Below are 18,592 nucleotides of genomic sequence, written 5' to 3'. Positions count from 1 at the left end.
GCAGCCTGTTAGCCTGAATATGTTTACAAGAAGTGCAAATCCCAGTACAGGGATGCTGTCCGGACTTGAAGACGTGGGATATGGAAAGCCTAGGCACAGGCAGAACTGAACTTGGCTGTGGGATGTGAAAAACAATATGGAGACGTTCTATAGGTACATTGGCCAGAAGAGAATGGGCCAAAATGAGTGTACCTCCTTTGGTAAACGTAAAAGGAGATCTGGCTTCAACGGACAAAGAGAAGGCTGAGGTACTGAATGAGTTCTTTGCCTTAGTCTTCACTGGCAGCCAGGATTCTAACATTTCTCCCATTCCTGAGCCCTGCATCCCTAAACCTCTAGGTGGGGACCAGGGCAGTAAATCCCCCTCCATTGTAAATGCAGAGCAAGTCCGAGACCGCCTCATGAGACTGAACGTGTACAAGTCTGTGGGGTCAGATGGTGTGCATCCCAGGGTTCTGAAGGAGCTGGCTGAGGTGGTTGCTGAGCCACTCTGCATCATATTTGAAAAGTCGTGGCTGTCAGGTGAGGTCCTGGATGACATAGGAAGGATCACGTCACTCCCACTTACAAGAAAGAGAGCAAGGAGGATCTGGGGAACTACAGGCCAGTGAGTCTCACCTTTGTGCCTGGGAAGATCATGGAACAGATCCTCCTGGATGACATGCTTGATCACATGAAGAATGAGCATGTGATATGAGACAGCCAGCACAGCTTCACTAGGGGAAGCTCATGCCTAACCAATCTGGTGGCCTTCTATGATGGAGTGACGGCATTGGTGGACAAAGAGAAGGCAACAGATGTCATTTACGTGGACTTAAGCAAGGCTTTTGACATGGTCCCCCAGCACACCCTTATCTCCAAATTGGAGGGATGTGGATTTGATGGGTGGACCACCTGATGGATAAGAAACTGGTTGAAAGGCTGCAGACAGAGGGTGGGGATTAATGGTTCTGTGTCCATTAATCTGGAGATTAATGGAAGCTGGTAACGAGCAGTGTGTATATCAGGGGGAAGTTCTGTACTGTGAGAGTGCTGAGGTGCTGGAACGGGCTGCCCAAAGAGGTTGTGGATGCCCTCTCCCTAGAGGTGTTCAAGGCCAGGTTGGATGGGGCCCTGGGCAGCCTGGTGTAGTATCAAATGGGGAGGTTGGTTGCCCTGCCTGTAGCAGGGGCGTTGGAGATTCATGATCCTTGAGGTCCTTTCCTACCTGGGCCATTCTGTGATTCTGTAATTCTGTGATTTCGTGATTCTGTGATTCTAGGAAGTGGCATTCTGGGATCTTGTCAGCCTGGAGAGCGAAATTCAAATTTTCCTCTTCCCAGGAAGTGCTCCAATGCAAACAGTGTAAGTTTAGAGAGCAGGGAAGGAGAAAAATACGACAATTATGTGTCCTTGTAGTTACATTATTACCTTGGGAAGGTGAAGGCTCTGTCCTCTGCCGTGGATCCAAGGGATTTGAGCTGGCAGGTTCATTCATTCACATAGATTCTGTGGCAGAAAGCACAAAATACATCAGCACCCATTAAAAACTCATACAACATTAAGAAGTCTGTTCCAGCATTTTAGGAAAGGTAATTTTGTCCCCAGAACCAGGATCAAGTATTGAGTATACTCTCAGTAAGTTTGCAGATGACACCAAGCTGGGAGGTGGTGTTGATCTGCCTGAGGGTAGGGAGGCCCTTCAGAGGGATCTGGATAAGCTGGATCGCTGGGCTGAGGTGAATGGGATGAGGTTCAACAAGGCCAAGTGCTGGGCCCTGCACTTTGGCCACAACCCCATGCAGCGCTACAGGCTTGGGGCTGAGTGGCTGGATGACTGTGAAGAGGAAAGGGACCTGGGGGTGTTGTTTGATGCTTGGCTGAACATGAGCTGACAGTGTGCCCAGGTGGCCAAGAGGGCCAACGGCATCCTGGCCTGCATTAGAAATAGTGTGGCCAGCAGGAGCAGGGAGGTGATCATCCCCCTGTACTCAGCACTGGTGAGGCTGCACCTTGAGAATTGTGTTCAGTTTTGGGCCCCTCACTACAAGAAAGACATTGAGGCCCTGGAGCGTGTCCAGAGAAGGGCAACGAAACTGGTGAGGGGTCTGGAGCACAAGTCTTATGAGGAGCGGCTGAGGGAGCTGGGATTGTTCAGTCCGGAGAAGAGGAGGCTCAGGGGAGACCTCATTGCACTCTACAACTTCCTGAAGGGAGGTTGTGATGAGAAAGGGATTGGCTTCTTCTCCCAGGCCACAAACGGGACCTGAGAAAATGGCTGCAAGTTGTACCAGAGGAGGTTTAGATTAGACATAAGAAAGAACTGTTTCTCTGAGAGAGTGGTCAGGCACTGGAATGGCCCAAGGAGGTGGTGGAGTCGCCGTCCCTGGCAGTGTTCAAGAGGCATCTGGATGAGGAGCTACAAGATATGGTTTAGTAGCTTGTGGTAGCAGTGGTGATGAGAGGTTGGTTGGACTAGATGATCTTGTAGGTTTTTTCCAGTCTTGCGATTCTATGATTCTATTGCCTGGCCCCAAAAACCAACATAAATTTTACTGCCAGAAACTGTGTTAAATTTGACAGAAATAGAAATGATGTTATATCTGATCCAGATCAGACTTTCTTCTTCTGGCAGCTAACAGTTGGCAGATTCCGTATTAATGGTGGTAGACTAAGTTCTATAGTATTTACAGGTTGGCATGCATCTTTTGTCAGATCCATTTGCAGATCCTACCTTAAAACAAGTACAGGATGAGTTCATTTGTGTTGCCTAGAAGGAAACCCCTTTTTGGTACAGTTTGACAATGTGTATATCAAGGAGAGGCTGCATATATGTTTGTGTCAAAAGCAGTTCTCTGTATTATCTTTAGTAGAAAATATCATTGTTTCTTGAGGCTAACAGGGAAATAAAGTGATATGACTGTTTGCAGCCATTTATGTCTAAAGACATTCTTAAATAACTCACCAGGCTTGCCAGTCTTGCCAGTGTGTTGCGCTAAAAGCTTGCTTTTGGAACTCCTGTGGGGTCTTTCAATGACACCTTTGCCTCATGAAGCCTGTCACTAACTTGTTTCTTTTCGCTTGACTCACCTTAGCCTCATTCACACTGATCAGAATCACTGGATAGTTGTGCTGGACAAATCTTGCCTTTCAAGAGGAATAGTAAGGGGAAGAAAACCAGATCATTTTCAGAGCCTAAGCTTTATTGATTAAATATGTCTGCTTGTACTAGGGAAGACTTGATTCAGTGGTGCAGCCAGATTTCTTTAAGACCCATGGTACTAAGTTCAAGAAAAATCTTGGTCCCCGTACAAAGGGAAGGTTAAAATGTACTGGCATGTCTTGTGGAGTCTCTTGCTTGCCAATTGTTTTCCATTACTCACTTGTCCTCCACCTGTTTCATCTAATTTTGTTAAATTATCTCTTGCCTACATCTCTTCCTTCTTTCCAATTTGATGTTCATTAGGCCAATATTTGGTCTTAATTCATCATTTATGAACTGCTTCTTGTGTATATGAACCTTGGTACCAGCCATTCAACAGTTGTTCTTAGATGTCCAAGAGAAAGTGAAGGTGTTGACACAAGTAGGAATTGTGAACTATGTACGTATAAAAATCTGTGCTGTGGTTCATGCACTGTAGTGAGTGATGAGGAGGAGAGATCTGTTAGGCTTTCGGCAAGTTGGTTTTTCACACAACTCTTTTGAGGGAGGAAAAGCTTTAAAGGCTGCTTCTCCTTACAGGAGCTGCAGCCATGCTGTGGAGAAAACAGGGCAGTTTACCCCACATATCTGAGGCAAAGCTCAACCTCCTGGATAGTCACCTTGGCTCACCAGCATCATGGCTTTCCAAATATGAAGCAGGAGAAGGAAGAAAGTTGAACCTATCTTGCTTTGTGTTCCACTGGTCCTCCATGGAGAGCCTTTGGGGCAAGGAGCACCTGTAGGGCTTTCAACACTTGCTCTTCCCCATTGCTATCAAAGAATCTAATAGGCATAAATTGAATAACAGAATCAGAGAATGGCTTGGGCTGGAAGGGATCATTACGCCCCAACTCCCCTGCCACAGGCAAGGTTGCCAGCTGCTATAGATCAGATTGTCCAGGGCCTCAGTCGGTCTGGCCTTAAACACGTCTAGGGATGAGGCATCCACAACCTCAGGCTGAGGTTGTGAAGGTTGTGAGGTTGTGAAGACTTCAGCCAGTCTTCATAGGAGTGGTGCTCTAGACCTTGGATCATCTTTGTGGCCCTCCCCTGGACCCTCTTCACAGCCTCCACATCTCTCCTGTGTTGTGGCCCCAGACTTTTATGCAGTACTCCAGAACAGCAGAACAGAGGGGAACAATCACCTCCCTCAGCCTACTGGTCGCTCCTCCTCTTATGGAGTCCAGGATACCATTGGCCTTCCAGGAGAAAGAGAGCAAACAATTAGAGGGCTGTGGGGAGACTGAGCAGGAGAAGAGGTCACAAATGGAAAGTGGGACCAAAAAAAATGTGTATGTATATGGCTGACATTAAAAAATAAGGGAATAATCTCTGCATCGTTCTCTAATTTAATGTCTATCTTGAATTAGGTTCACTTTGAAAATATAACAAAAATATCTTTCCATTCCTAGCATTTCACTCTCACCATACTGATGTGTCACCACACCTTGTGATGTTCTCAAATGTTGGCTGCTGGTGAAGGAAATAGTGTCCGTGGGGCTGTATTATCCTTAGCTGCAAAAGCACAGTTCCACTGGCAGCCTCATAGGTACATGAGGAGTATAGGGAGTACTGCTTACCTCATTGAGCACACACAAACCGAAGGCATTAATTTAGTGTAACTGAATTTTCACCTTAAACACATTCCTCAGGTTATTTAAAAACAACAGCAAATGGTGTAGAAATCCCAATAATATCTTAAGAGCTGGCACTCTATAATAATAATGAAACAGTGTGTCTTACAAGCAACACAAGTATGTAAGATACTTACTGTATACACGTACATCAGCACAGTAGGTGTATTCATAGTAAAGTGTTCAAAATTGGTGTATAATAACTATATTGTGGACTAAATTGCTAAATAACTTCCATGATTTTAGGTTAAACCTGGATGTAAACATCAAGAAAGTTTCTGAGTTAGCTTCTTAAAGCGTTTTCCATAGTGCAGGTTGGGTTAAGCCACAGTAAATGCAAAGAAACAAACACATTTTTTTACTTAATTTCATTTTACAAATGCATCACCTATAAAACATTTAAAACTGGGTGCATATAAATGCATAACTTCCTGCAGTGAGAGTCACTTTAAGAAAAACTGGAAAAGTAATAGAGTAAGGAATAATCATCTTAAAGTTTCATTTAAAAGATAGCCTTGTTGCCAAATAAGTAAGCTCAGAAGTAGTGCCTTCTTTCCAAATAATTTTCTGGGGCCAAATCAGCTGATTGGAGTGTTCTGTCACTCTTAAATACTAAATTATCCTTGATGATCAGAAACACATTAAATATCATCATGAATAAGTTATAATTTTCAGAAGCATGGTCAGAATGGGGATCTACCCAAAATAATTAAACGTTTGAATAATTTTTAAGATGCTGCATGCTTGTCTCAGTGCAGGTTATTTTTCATTATCAACAGTCTTTGATTTGATAAGCAAAAGGTGTTTTCTTGGTTCTACATGCAGAAATAACAAGCAAACAGAACGCAGCCAGTAGTACTGAGGCACTTTAACTGTGCTAATAGAAGTAATCCTGTGCATCTGCACTATGGGCTGTGCTTCAGGAGGGGATTGCTACATTGGCTTACTGAACATATTTTAATAACAATTTCTTTGTGAAGTTCTTTAACATAAATAAAAATACAGCTGAAGGGTAGTTATAATCAGTCACTGTTCTTTCATTCAGAAGTGGTTCGCCGCCAAGATATAAATTAAAATTTAAGACCAACTTTCCCTAGAGTCATCACTCATTTAGGGAGTGCTTTCTTTTCAAGAGCCCAGCTATCCATCAGTGCTACTTTTATGGCCGCACAGCTCTTGGAGTATTATATCCCTCCCATTCTTCAGTGTAACTCAGTCCCTTTTCTAGAGTCGTGTGAATACAGCAACTGAAAAAATGTGATGAAATGGGAAATTTAACTGTGATTTTCAAAGTTGTTGTGTAGCCACAGACACCTTATGAACACCTTATGAGACACCTTGTGAACTGTTTGTGATCTGTAAAGGAAACCTGTTCTCTGGGGCTCTCCTTAGCTGAGCTTGAAGGAGAATAAAAGCTGTCTTTCTTGAAACACATGTAAGCAAGACCCAGAAAGCATCCTCTTGCTCACAGCATGTTAGAGTACAAGCTAACAAACTGGAACGGTAAGCTCATTAAATAAGTTATCTTATGTTCTTCTGTTTCACCTGGCCAAACAAAGTATGTACATTTATAAACAAATCTCTTGCCTGCCCTCCCTTCCTGCTCCTCCCTTGCAGTATCAGGCATCTCTCTGGTTTTGCTCTCCACTCCACACGCTTTCAGTATCTCTCAGAGCCTAATGATTGTGCATGGTAATTCACAGGTGACAAGGAGTGTTTGTTTACTTCACCTCTAAAGTTTATCTCTGGATTTATACCTCGATGCAAGCAACTCCAGTCAGTATCCCAGTTCATACTTGTGGGAAACTGTAGGGACTGGAGCACCTCCCCTATGAAGACAGGCTGAGGGAGCTGAGCTTGTTCAGCTTGGAAGAAAGAAGGCTGCGGGGTGACCTCATTGCAGCCTTTCAGTACCTAAAGGGAGCCTACAAACAGGAGGGGAATCAACTCTTTGAAAAGGTAGATAACTGCAGGACAAGGGGAAATGGTTTTGAAGGAGGGAGGATTTAGGTTGGATATCAGGGGAAAGTTCTTTACTCTGAGAATGGTGAGCTGCTGGAACAGGATGCCCAGAAAGGTTGTGGATGCCCCGTTCCTAGAGGTGTTCAAGGCCAGATTGGATGGGGCCCTGGGCAGCCTGGTCTAGTATTATATAGGGAGGTTGGTGGCCCTGCCTGTGGCAGGGGGGCTGGAGATCCATGATCCTTGAGGTCTCTTCCAACCCTGGCCATTTTGTGATTCTATAATTCTGTGATTGTGCCCCAAGTTTGCTCTCAGTCCATCTCTTGGTTTCCTCTCTCAGCGTACTGTTGTCCGTGCTTCACTTTAGAGGGCAGTAGCTGAGAGTGAAGAGAGGACACATGTAGCCTATGTTTTTGGTCTCCTTAGCTGTCTCTGTTTTCACAAAAGGTACCTCTGGAGGGCTGACTCTTGACTGTCTGCCAGACTCCATCCAGCCACTCTTCCCTGCTTCGACAGAACTTGGAATCATAGAATCTCTCGAGTTGAAAGGGACACTTAGAGGTCATCTAGTCCATCTCCTCTGTAATGAACAGGGACTGACAGCTAGATCAGGTTCCTCAGAGCCTGGTCAGCCTGACCTTGAAAATGTAGTGAGAAAATAAGATGGAAGACAGGAGGATGGGGAATGAAGCTTATGGTCAGAACACAGCAGTTTGTCTGTGCTGCTCCTTCTTCCTCACACTTTCCTCTGGCTCCGGCATGGCTCTTCCTTGGGCTGCAGTCCTTTAGGATGAGCCTGCTTAATGTGGGCTCTCTATGGCTTGTAGTTCTTATCATAAGAGCTTTCTCCAGCTTGCTCCTGAGCTTCCCCATTGAGGAAATACTCCCTCCACAGGCTGCAGTATTGGTATCTGCTCCACAGGGGTTCTTCCCACAAGCTGCAGGGAAATCTCCACTCTGATATGTGGAGCACCTCCTTCCATTCCTTCTTGTCTGGCTCTGCTGTCAGGACTGTTACTCGCTTTTTTTCTTCACTGCCTGTGCAGTGTTTTTGCCCTTTCACAAGTAGTCTTGCCCTGAGGCACCGCCATCTTGGCTGCCAGGCTCAACCATGCGCTGTAGTGAGGCCAGCACGGGGCAGCCCTGGCCTTGCCTCACAAATACAGCTCCTCTCTGCCTGCACCTTAACACCTACTGCATTACCATACAGTATGGATGCTGTAAACTGTGGATGGACAGAATAGTCCTGCAGTGAGTGTTTGGATGTTCTTAAGACTTGAGAGCATGTGACCTTTCCGAAAGGTCTTACTTAAAGGAGGAAGCTTGGTTACCCAGCATCAGTCACCTGAAAGTTAGCCGTCTGTGCAAGGTTATTTGTAGATGCTTTGACACATTACATGTAGGGAAAGCACTTTCAGAAGTTGACACTGACAGAAAACTGGATACCTGGCCTATTTTAGATGCCTAGCTGTGAGCTGACTGGCGTGACACAGATCTCAACCCAGTGTCTTAGAACAGGCAGTCAAAAACAAAGGATTACTCTTGAAATTTAGCTGTAAAATTTGCTCTCGTGTGATGTACAAAGCACAAAGCAAATGCATTTTCTTCACTTTCTGAAGACATCCAGAACTGAGGGTAAACTGAGTCTTTGACGAACACTGTGTATGCATAATGATCTGTGTTCAGTGGCTTAGGTCCACAGAATGCATTCCTATAGCTTGTATGCATTCAAATATTTGCATGCCATTGGAAACGTTTGTGTTTATCTGTAGAACTGCTAGATTATTTTGCAAATATGACATCTTATTTGTGAAGCTTCAAGCAAAATGTGCCATGCAGCTTAAGTGGATGGATGTGTTGTACACCCTAATGTTGTTCTGGGACAAGATTAATTTCAGCATGCTCATATTAATCCATTATATGTCTCTTTCCAGCACAAATGGACCCCCGAGGCCTATCTCCCAGACAAATTAAAAGTGACAGTGATGATGACGACCTGCCAAATGTGACCTTAGATAGCGTTAATGAAACTGGATCTACAGCGCTCTCCATAGCCAGAGCAGTACAAGAGTAAGTATCGCCTTCTCAGAGTGAGACAAGTGCTGCCAAGGTGTGCCCTGCCTGCTGGAGGCACCGGTCATCAGCAGCTCTGCAGAGGTGTCTCTCAGCTTTGAGCCGGCCTACCTGTTAGCAGCTTTGCTGTTTAGCTTCATTCCCTTTAGGAAGAGATAGCTACCACTCTCTGCTCTCTCTGACTCATTTTCATTTCTTTCCTCCCTAATTACTAGGTAAAGTTTCAGATTAAAATTATTCTCCATTATTTGCTTACAGAACTTGTAGTGTATTTATATTTACTCCAAAGGGATAGCAGTTTAGACTTGCCTTGAAAAAAAAAAAGCAAACACTTTTTTACTGATTGAAAGCAGCATCAGGAAGTTTCTTCTAGTTGCTGTCAAACAGAAATCGCCCACATTTCTCGTGAAGAATAGAATAATTGAAAGGAAATTAATGGTGTGCTTTGAACATTTTTTCTACTACTGCTGTTTTTCTTTGTACTTTTTCTTTCTGGATGGACAAAATATATTCCCGATTTAATTTCTTTATTGCTTGTTCAAAAAAAAGAGAAAGTTTATCACAAGCATTAGTAATTCTGCAGGCACATAAGCTTGCTCAGTCACTGTAGCAGCTGGAAGGGAACCAACTGTGAGGTAAATAAGTATTAATATCCCCTTTTATAGGTGAGGAAAATGAGGCTATGTGTAAAGGTCACCCTGTAAGTCTGAAGCAGAGCTGGAAATAGAACTAGAGCCTCCAGGCACTGAAGCCTGTGCTAGCCCTACAAAACATATTACTCCATCCAAGAGGTTCAAACTATGGGCCTTCTGGACATTATTAAATAGGAAGGGATATAATAAGGGCTGCAAGACATTGTTGTTATATAATTAATTATAAATGCATTTTAAATGTATTAATATCTAAAAGTACTTACATTCTCTTTTCTTTCCTGGCTATCAATAGCCAAAAACGCTGATGTTCCCAAAGCAATAATCTATATGCTGAGAGAAAACTGTTGTGTTTGGGGGCAACTGCTTTTTTTGTACTGTTTAGGCAGCTGGGACATGAATTTTCTTCCTGAGGTGTTCCTTACATCACCCCCTTCCCACCGTAACTCAACATTCCATGCAGAGGTGCAGGAGGGAAGATGTGTTGTGCAGGAGAGAGCTGGCAGTAATGATTCTCCAGTGCAGACTTAGCAGGTACTGGGAGTCTGAAAGAGCATCCAGCCATGCTGCCTCTCAGAAACGCTCCACCTGTCCCGATTTGGGAGGACTTTGATCAGACACCTGCTAACTCATCTTTGGGTCAAGCACTGAAATTGTGATCCTCAAATCTGTATTCCCCCTGAGCAGAGAGGGTGTATGTCATGGCCAAGGCAGGGTGCTGGCTCTCACTGTAATTAGCATGACAGTGATAAAGGAAGGAAACGGTTCTTCACAAGTGCTGCTGCTGGTTGACTGACAGGCCTCACACATATTTTAAATTTGCTAGTTACAGCACCCAACCCTGAAGTGCCAAGTATTTTTTTTCTCAGTTTATAGCACACATAATAAGCCAGAAAAGTAATATGACCCATCATGATTTTGCTTTAAATAGTTTTGCCTAATTAAAGAAAAGAGAAGAAGGCATGGAGAGCTAGTGAATACTTTTAACATATGAGTGGCAGGAAGATGCTGTTTTATGTGCTTGACATTGCTGGAACACTTAGAGAATCGGTCAAACCATGAAAAGCTTTTTTAGAATAATTCATTCCACAATTTATGAAGGAAAATGTGTTGAATATTACTTGGCTGGCTCTGGAGCTTAAGAATTAAATTAAGAAATTTAATAATACAGCATCAACTCATCCTTGTTCCAGGTTTTATTTAAACAGTAATCTGTTAGTTTATTTCAAAAGCCCCATTAGGAAAATTTAATTTGACTGTGATCTGCAATTTGTCTTATTTTTTACTTCATTCTTGGTTGCAGACACTATACATACAGCTGCTGAGCTGAAGAAAAAGATGTTAGCACATTATACTGACTCCATTCCATTCATTTCTTCCTTGGTCTATAATACATTGCCTCACGGGCAGGCTCCATTCTATAATATTGTCATCTAGCCTGTACCTTAATTTTAGACGTCTAGCAAAGCAATTCACTGAAATTAAAAGCCTGCATTCTGTGTCCCATTCTTGCAGAGAGGAAAGTGCCTTTGAAGCCTTCCAAAGGGAGATCCTCTGTGCTCAATTTAGTATCTAAACTTAGCGGACAGGAATTTCCTCTGAAGACGAGGACAGGCACCTCCTGTTCCCTGAGTAACTGGCCAGTGTAGGTGCATGCAAGGAACGAGTGGAACGAGTGTTTCAGGTGAATCTAAGCTAAGTGTTGAGATGTGGTAGGTTGACCTCAGAGTCTAGAAGATTCTCCTATAGCAAGTGAACTTTTTTAAGCAGTATTTAAGTGCTTTCTTGTGAACAGGTAAACGGCTAATGACAAATGACTTACTGGTGAGAGTATTCTCTTCGTGGAGGATACTGGCAAATGCAGCGTGGCTGCCTCCAAAGGGATGTCAGTATCCTGTTCTTCAGCAATGGTTGCTGTTGTCCTTGCTTAACAAAATGCCAATCCTAGTTTGTATGTGCTAGTGGCAGGTGCCAGACAGTATTTGACCTTTTTCTGATTGGGTTTTATACATTTTTTAAATTATCATTCATAAGGATTATAAATACACATCTATGTAATATATGTTTGCCTGTTGGCCCTTATCCTCCAATTGCCTAATTAGACATCTGCATCCAGGCTCATTATCTGGCCTCCCAGCATATGGAGCAGATAGCAGGAGATGTGCCCAGCTGGTAATTCTTTTGACCAATGCTAGTTGTCTAATTTAGGGAGAAAGAGAACCATGTAGTTTAGGGAGGCCATGCACACAGCTGTCTAGGGTGTGCACATTGGCCCTGCAGTGCACACCGCAGCGCCAGGTGAAGGTAAGTCAACCCTTGGCTGGACTTGAGGGTCAGTATGCCACCAAGTGGGAGTTGGTGCTGCATGTACCAACATCTTCCCTTGGGTCTAAACCTGCTAAGTTGGATGAGTAACACCAAGGATTAGCCATGAGCTGGAGAAAACCAGTCAGTGTCTGAGGGGGAATGACATTAATATAACCATTTTTAAGCTTGTTGCCTTGGAAATTCCCCTTATGTGGGTAGTTCACAGGATAGCTTGGAATGCCTGTATGACAGCTTTGCTTTTCATATCATGTAAAACTGAAGGCATCCTCCTGTGTTTCTGCTTTGTTTCAGGTCCATTATAGTCTAAGTAGGAAAAAATTCTTACCAGAAAAATTTGGACAGTTAGATGCTAAGAGCTGCGTGTTTGGCGTTAGTTTTATTTACTTAAACAGAAATGTAATTTGGTTGCATATTTGTAAAATAACCAAGTATGACTATTTTTTCTCAGGGAAATTGCCTTCTTGCTGCTAGCTTTGTATTGGCAGAGCTTGCAGACTTCTCATTAGTTGGTTTGGAATGACTTTGTAGTCCTACTTCAGCTCAGCAAACCCAATCAATAATGTAAAGTTATAGATAAACAAAGTCATTATTTCAAGCAAAGCACTAGGGTGAAATTTCTTTATGTGAGAGTGCTTCTTCGTGGAAGTTCTTGTGCCTTACCATATCTTAGATTAAGAATAATTTATTAATCTTAGATAATTTGCTCTGTCTGGTAATAAATATTGCCTCAATATGTAGATTTCAGTGAGCTTTGCACTGTAAGCAGCATTTCATCCTTTTTCTAGCATGTTTTACAAACTCATTCTGACACGTAGCTCTCTAACAAAGGGTAGGTTTGCTTCTATATGCCTGACACCACTGGATACTTATTACACAGCAAGGATAGCATCGTATATTCAGGGTCGAATCTCAGACACACTCCAGAAATCTTTATGAAGGCAAGGAAAGAGAAGGCATTAGTCAAGCCTTAGAAGACCAGTAAATTGTTGTAAGGTGCCCCTTATAGGTTGTTCCCTCAGCTTAGGAGCCCTCGCACCCCTGGATAGCTATGATACAGTGGGTCTCAGGAGCCACCCCATGGTGCATAGCAGTGCAAAACTTGATCAGGGCTTTCATCTCCTTCTTGTCCTGCATGCTTGCACCACATAACTCCAATATCTTAAAACATGCAGCTCTCTCCCTGCAAAAAACACGTGCCAAGTCATCTGCCCTACATGCAGAGACTGAGGGCAGAAGTGGGAGGGACAGAGAGGGAGTTGTAGTGTGAACTTACGATAAATGTATTGGTTAAAAAAAAATTAAAAAAAAATCTAGACATTCCTTTCTGTCTCTATTTACTTTTTTTCTCACTGTGGAATGTAGGTGGATAAAACCTTCTTTTATTCTCTTTAGATAATACCAAGGAGAAGATGCACTGTGCATGTAAACTGATGTTGCTGCTTAAGGTAGCTTCCTGTTTCTGTAGAGTGACTGAGAGACAGAAAATTCAGAAAGGAAGTCCTGAATACTGGTAGTTATAGCTGCAGTTACCTCATAGAAATGTGACTTGTCATCTGAATGTGACCATGGTGACCTTTTGTGTGAACTCTTTTTGTGCTGCCCTGGATGCTGCTAAGTGCTTGTGTGAAAATGAGATTGGGGGCTTTGATCCTGCTGCCCCTTCTATTTGGCTATGTTATGAGATTGATACGTTAATGCTAACATGATCATCTTTATTTTTAAATTCTGTTGGAACATAGTTTTGGATACTGCAGTAGTGAAAAGCTAAGTCCCCAGCAGGTAGATAGCACAGCCACGGTACCAGAGTACTCTCAAGATGGTGTGTAGCTTTCACATCTGATTTGTTTCTCCTTATATCTCTTATTTCCACAGTCCTGTGGTTGATTTTTTTTTATCTCTCACAGGTTTTAGAAGTGTTGTTCCCATCAACCATTCATTTTCTAGAGTGATATTGTCTGTTTTCCTGTTTCAGCTGCAATCATTGCTACTGCCGTGCTATTCATTATAGGGAACTTCCACCTCAGTTTTTTCCTCTAGTTATAAACAAGATACTTTATCCTGAGTCTCCCAGGAAACCTAAGTAAGGGTATTTTGGCAGTACTTGCGTGAACCTTGCTTCTCTCTACTCTGGTACATCCACCCTCTGTGAACAAATGCTCAAGTTAAAACTGGCTCACAGCTGAGAGGTGATTTTGCACATGAAGAACTGAGTAGTGCTGCTCCAGAATTTCTCAATAAAGCATTTTTTTTTTTCACTAGAGAATGCTAGTTTGTCTAAAGTAAAACCGTGGGAATATATCAGCTTCAGTTTGACTTCTCATGAAGATTTTCCAAGTCTGGGATGCGTTTGTCCATTGCAGTAAATTTTTTCCATCTCAGTAAGACCTTAGAGCAGAAGATTGTAGAGGAGTGCCAGGTGCCCCAAAGGATCCCCCGTCTCCTCACAGGCTGTTTTGCCTAGGGCTTCTCCTCAGCCCTCAAGTCACTGTACTGAACTGACTGCACGGATATTGACATAAGTGGGATGCACTGGTGATGTAGAGCCCAATCATCTCATATTGGGCATGTATTATGGTTGATGCCCTCACTTTGTGGTTATTTCAAGGATGTTTTCTGTACTAGTTTTACTTTTTGTCAGCAGTCTCCCATGTGTATACTATGGCAGAAAAGAAAGGGATTGTGCTTCAATAAAATGGCACTGGGTTGGACAGCAGAAGAATGCTGTGTCTCAGCTGGACCAGGGAACCTCTGAGCAGTACTGGACTGTGCAGTTTGTACTTAAGATTCATGTCTGCTAAGTTAAACTACCTAAAAATTATGCTTGAGTGTTTTGGATTGTCTTGGAGTGGAGATGTGCATACTTGTAGGTCCGCTCATCTCATCATTTGTGACCACCTGCCTTTTGGAGATACCTGACTTCACCAATGGTTATGAGAAAGCCTGCGCAAATGGCTTAGAGAGAACAATTAGCCTTAAAAGTGCTGCAGTTATGTGAGGAATCCTGTTCCATGGGACTATCTAAGGCCACGACAAAAGTCTGTGACTTACAAAGAAACTGAGCCAGCACATCTAAACTTTGGGCCTATGCCACTACTACAGGATATGATCTCTTCTTACATGCAGTTTGTATGACTAACTAAAGAAGTGCTGATTTCTTCTGCGCTGTATTTATTCTGCACTTTACAAAGTTATCCACAGATCTATATTAATCTAAAAGGTGTTTTGTTGTTTTGTTTTTTTTTTAATAACTCGATAGGTTGGGCAATAAAACCACAGGATACCATTGCACACATGTACAAAAGCACTGGGATTCTTGGTGTGGAAACCTGCTTGTGCATGTCTCAGAGCCTTTTGCCAAGAAAACAGATTCCCCATCAGCCAGCGATCATTAGGAACAAGTGCCATGTGGACAGCAACTGTAAATCAAAAGCAGCTTCTACAAAGAAATTACCATAGCTGCCTGAAGGGATGGTATTCCTTAAATGGTGGTGTGTTAGGAGATGGGAATATTTATTTCCTGAAGAAACCTAGTTTGAAAATAAAAATGGTTCTAACTTGATCTACACAATATCAGTTTCGTCCTGCCCTTTCTTCCTGCCCACCCTCTAAGAGTGAGTTACAAGTGACTGTTGCACAGATCTAAGATCTAGAGCAAGGAAACATTACTATTAGGAAATCTGTCCTCTCTTTTGAATCACTTTGAAGTGCCAGGCATTGAGCTTCACGAGATATTTTACCACATCATTACTAGGACTAATATTATCTTTTTAAGAGGAAGATTTAAATAAAGCGCATAATAAGCTGGAAGAATCAAGGAATCCTGCCTCTGTTAAAGCTCAGAGGAGTTTTATCATTAACTGCATTGCATCTAATGATTAATCTTGAAACCATAACAATGGTCTGGATTGCTAAAAAGAAAGAAAGTGACGCTTAGGGTGTTTGGGGACCAGACTGGTGCAGCAGGACACTTATTTGTAACGTGTGGGTTCATAGATACTTTTCTGTACGTCTTTTTCGTTATCATTATTCATTGCAAACAAACCTTCAAAGATCTTGTTTTCTAGTTTTAGTTCAGTATCTATATTTGATTGTTTCATATAATTGCCTTCTAAAAAAAGGCAACACTGGAACAGGTTGCCCAAGGAGGTTGTGGTTGCCCCATCCCTGGAGGCATTCAAGGCCAGTCTGGATGTGGCTCTGGGCAGCCTGGTCTGGTGGTTGGCAACCCTGAACATAGCAGAGGAGTTGAAACTAGATGATCATTGTGGCCCTTTTTAACCCATTCTGTGATTCTGTGATTAAGTTTTGTCCAAGAAATGCCAGTCATTTAAAGGTAGCTTTCAAACTTCTCCATTGTTAGGATTTTACATTGCTAAGCATGTTTACACAAGCATGCCTTCTAATAAAATGCCTCAAAACAATATAGTACAATTATAATTCATGCAGTGTTTTTTTATCTTTTGAGAGCTTTGCAAATATTAACTAATTAAACTGTACTGGTCCCCTGTGTGTTCAGATATTATAATTTATCCTCAGGTTAGTGACTTGCTCAAGGCCACATAGCAAAGCAGAGGGTGAGCTGAGATCAGGAGCATCTGCCTTCTAGTCTCATGCTGAATCCACTACTATTGCTCTAGAGTGAAGCTGAAGTCATTAGTGGTTAGAGATGTGAAATGCGTTGTATTGATAGAGGCAGGCATTGTGTAATTGCTTCAAGAGCGTGACACTGAATATGAATTATAAATAACAATATGTGTTACTGCTCTGCAGTTAGCAGTTTATGCACCTATTTGACAGGAATTTCCCCAGTGATTCATTATTCAGCTTTTTCTGTATTTTCTTTCTAAATCAACACCGAAAGTGGAGGCAGAGCTGTGCGTGTGAAGAAGTTTAGAACTGCAGCAAATATTCATCAGTGTGGGTTAGACAGCACAATTCTGCCAGAAGAAGCCTCAGTAAAACTACTTCACTGAACTGCTACCTTGACATACTGATAAGAAAAAGAAAGAGCATTGTCCTCTGCTGTCATTTGAGCCAAAATCACTTCTTTTTCATTATCTAGATCAGATAACTTTTTATCTTTCCTATTTCGTGATCCCGTTCCTGTGATTTTGTGACAGACAAACATGGTGTGCAATTAATTTGTAATAGCAGTGCTGATGTATGGAAAAATGTTTCCTGAGTGTGATCAATACACACAAAAACATGAAAGACGTGTGGATCCCAGGTATATGAACTGCTAGCAAAGAGGGCACTCTTAAGGGGGGAACACTGGTTAGCTGGGCATGATAAAGTGTGTAAGTACAGGAATCTTAAAGAACAATGCTTTTTTTTTTCTGCTGTTTTCCTTCTTCACAGTGTCCAGTTTTTCCCCTTTATTAGTTCTGTTTCTCTAAGATTGACTCCACCACTACCTCATTTCTCACAGCAAATTCTTTTTAGGCTTCAGGTAAGGAGTGAAAGGAGATTCCTGGATAATGGATATGGAAGAAATTTTTGTGCTGAGACCTTGTGCCTAAGAAGTGTCATTTTTCATGTGCATGTGGCTGAGGACACGACCGTTACTGTTTTGGGCACTTCAAGGGAGGGCTAATTGGAGCTTCATGCCACTAAGCATATGAAGTTACTCTAGCCAAAATGAACTGATGGTTGAAATAAGAAGTGAAGCAAACCCACAGCTGAGATAACATCTGATCCTGTGGTGTGTCAGAAGTAGCAGTAGTCACAAATGACAGAGCCGAGGTGGACACCTTCTTTGTTACAACCATGGCAAACAAAAGAGGCATCAAATGTGGAATGAAGTGGCAAAACCACTCTTCCTTAGTCTGTATCTAAACTCAAGCAGAGTGGAGTGGGCTGGCAGGCACTGAGGTCAGAGACTGACCTGAAAAATGCTCATCGTGAGGCTTGTCTACGCAATCTGCTGCATATGGAAACCTCCAGTGTTGCAAACAGAGCCTAAAAATGTAATAAACTGGATAGGAATAGGACCTACCAGCAGGCACAAAAAGAAATAGTTGCATTTATTCACTTGTTAAAAGTTAGTAGGAATTTCAATCTTTTCAAAATATTTTTCTCAAGTATTTGCATCAAAGATTCAATGTTTAGCATAGGATTGGCATACTGCAACGTAAACCAGAAAGCTGTCAGGTAAATAGCTTCACACAATAAGTTCACAGGAGGAACTAGAATAATGACTGAATTTACACAAACCTCAATCAAAAAGGTTTCAAAAGCAGAGGAGTAGGATGCTGTTTCTTAGTGATTTGTGTATTAATGATGATTTACTCAGCTGAAGCAGTTGATTCCCTTTGCACTCAGCACTTCCCCTTCCTGACTTCGTATCATCACATCATTTCTGAGTTTCTTAGCCACTATTAAGGTAAAGTCAAACTAAATGTTTTTCCTCTTGCTTGAGAATGTATTTGAATCTTCATAGCTTTACCTACCAAGTAGAGAACACTACCAAGTACAGTTCTATAACAGGAGCATGCCTGTTAATATACTGTGTGGCATAGATGTACCACTAGTCCTGTGTGCTTGCAATATGCATGAAACACTGCATGTACTCAGAACTAGGATGAACCATAACAACACAGGCACTTGAGATGAGATGTGCTTTGTCTGCTTTAAGGGGGCTTGGTGAAGGCGTTGTAAAGTTATAAAACAGGTGTTTGGCTCCAGGGGTGTTTTAGAGCATCTACACAAATGCATCAGCACTCTCTTAACATCATCAGTGAAGTATTAAATGCTCTAGTTCTCTG

General features: G+C 42.4%; 1 protein-coding gene across 3 annotated transcripts in view; it reads left to right on the top strand.

Annotated features, from left to right (window-relative positions):
• Positions 1–18,592, top strand: part of KLF12 (Kruppel like factor 12) — a 264,971-nt gene that overhangs the window by 175,719 nt on the left and 70,660 nt on the right. For all 3 annotated transcript variants that reach the window (XM_042866866.1, XM_042866868.1, XM_042866867.1), the window contains exon 5: positions 8,712–8,847. In XM_042866866.1, the coding sequence (XP_042722800.1) occupies positions 8,712–8,847 (136 nt within the window). The remainder of the gene's footprint in view (positions 1–8,711; positions 8,848–18,592) is intronic.

Source organism: Lagopus leucura, unplaced genomic scaffold (assembly GCF_019238085.1).
Source record: "Lagopus leucura isolate 7727_CA_CO unplaced genomic scaffold, USGS_WTPT01 Super-Scaffold_100001, whole genome shotgun sequence".
Classification (NCBI taxonomy): domain Eukaryota; kingdom Metazoa; phylum Chordata; class Aves; order Galliformes; family Phasianidae; genus Lagopus; species Lagopus leucura.
This window is presented reverse-complemented; position numbering and strand designations above follow the sequence as displayed.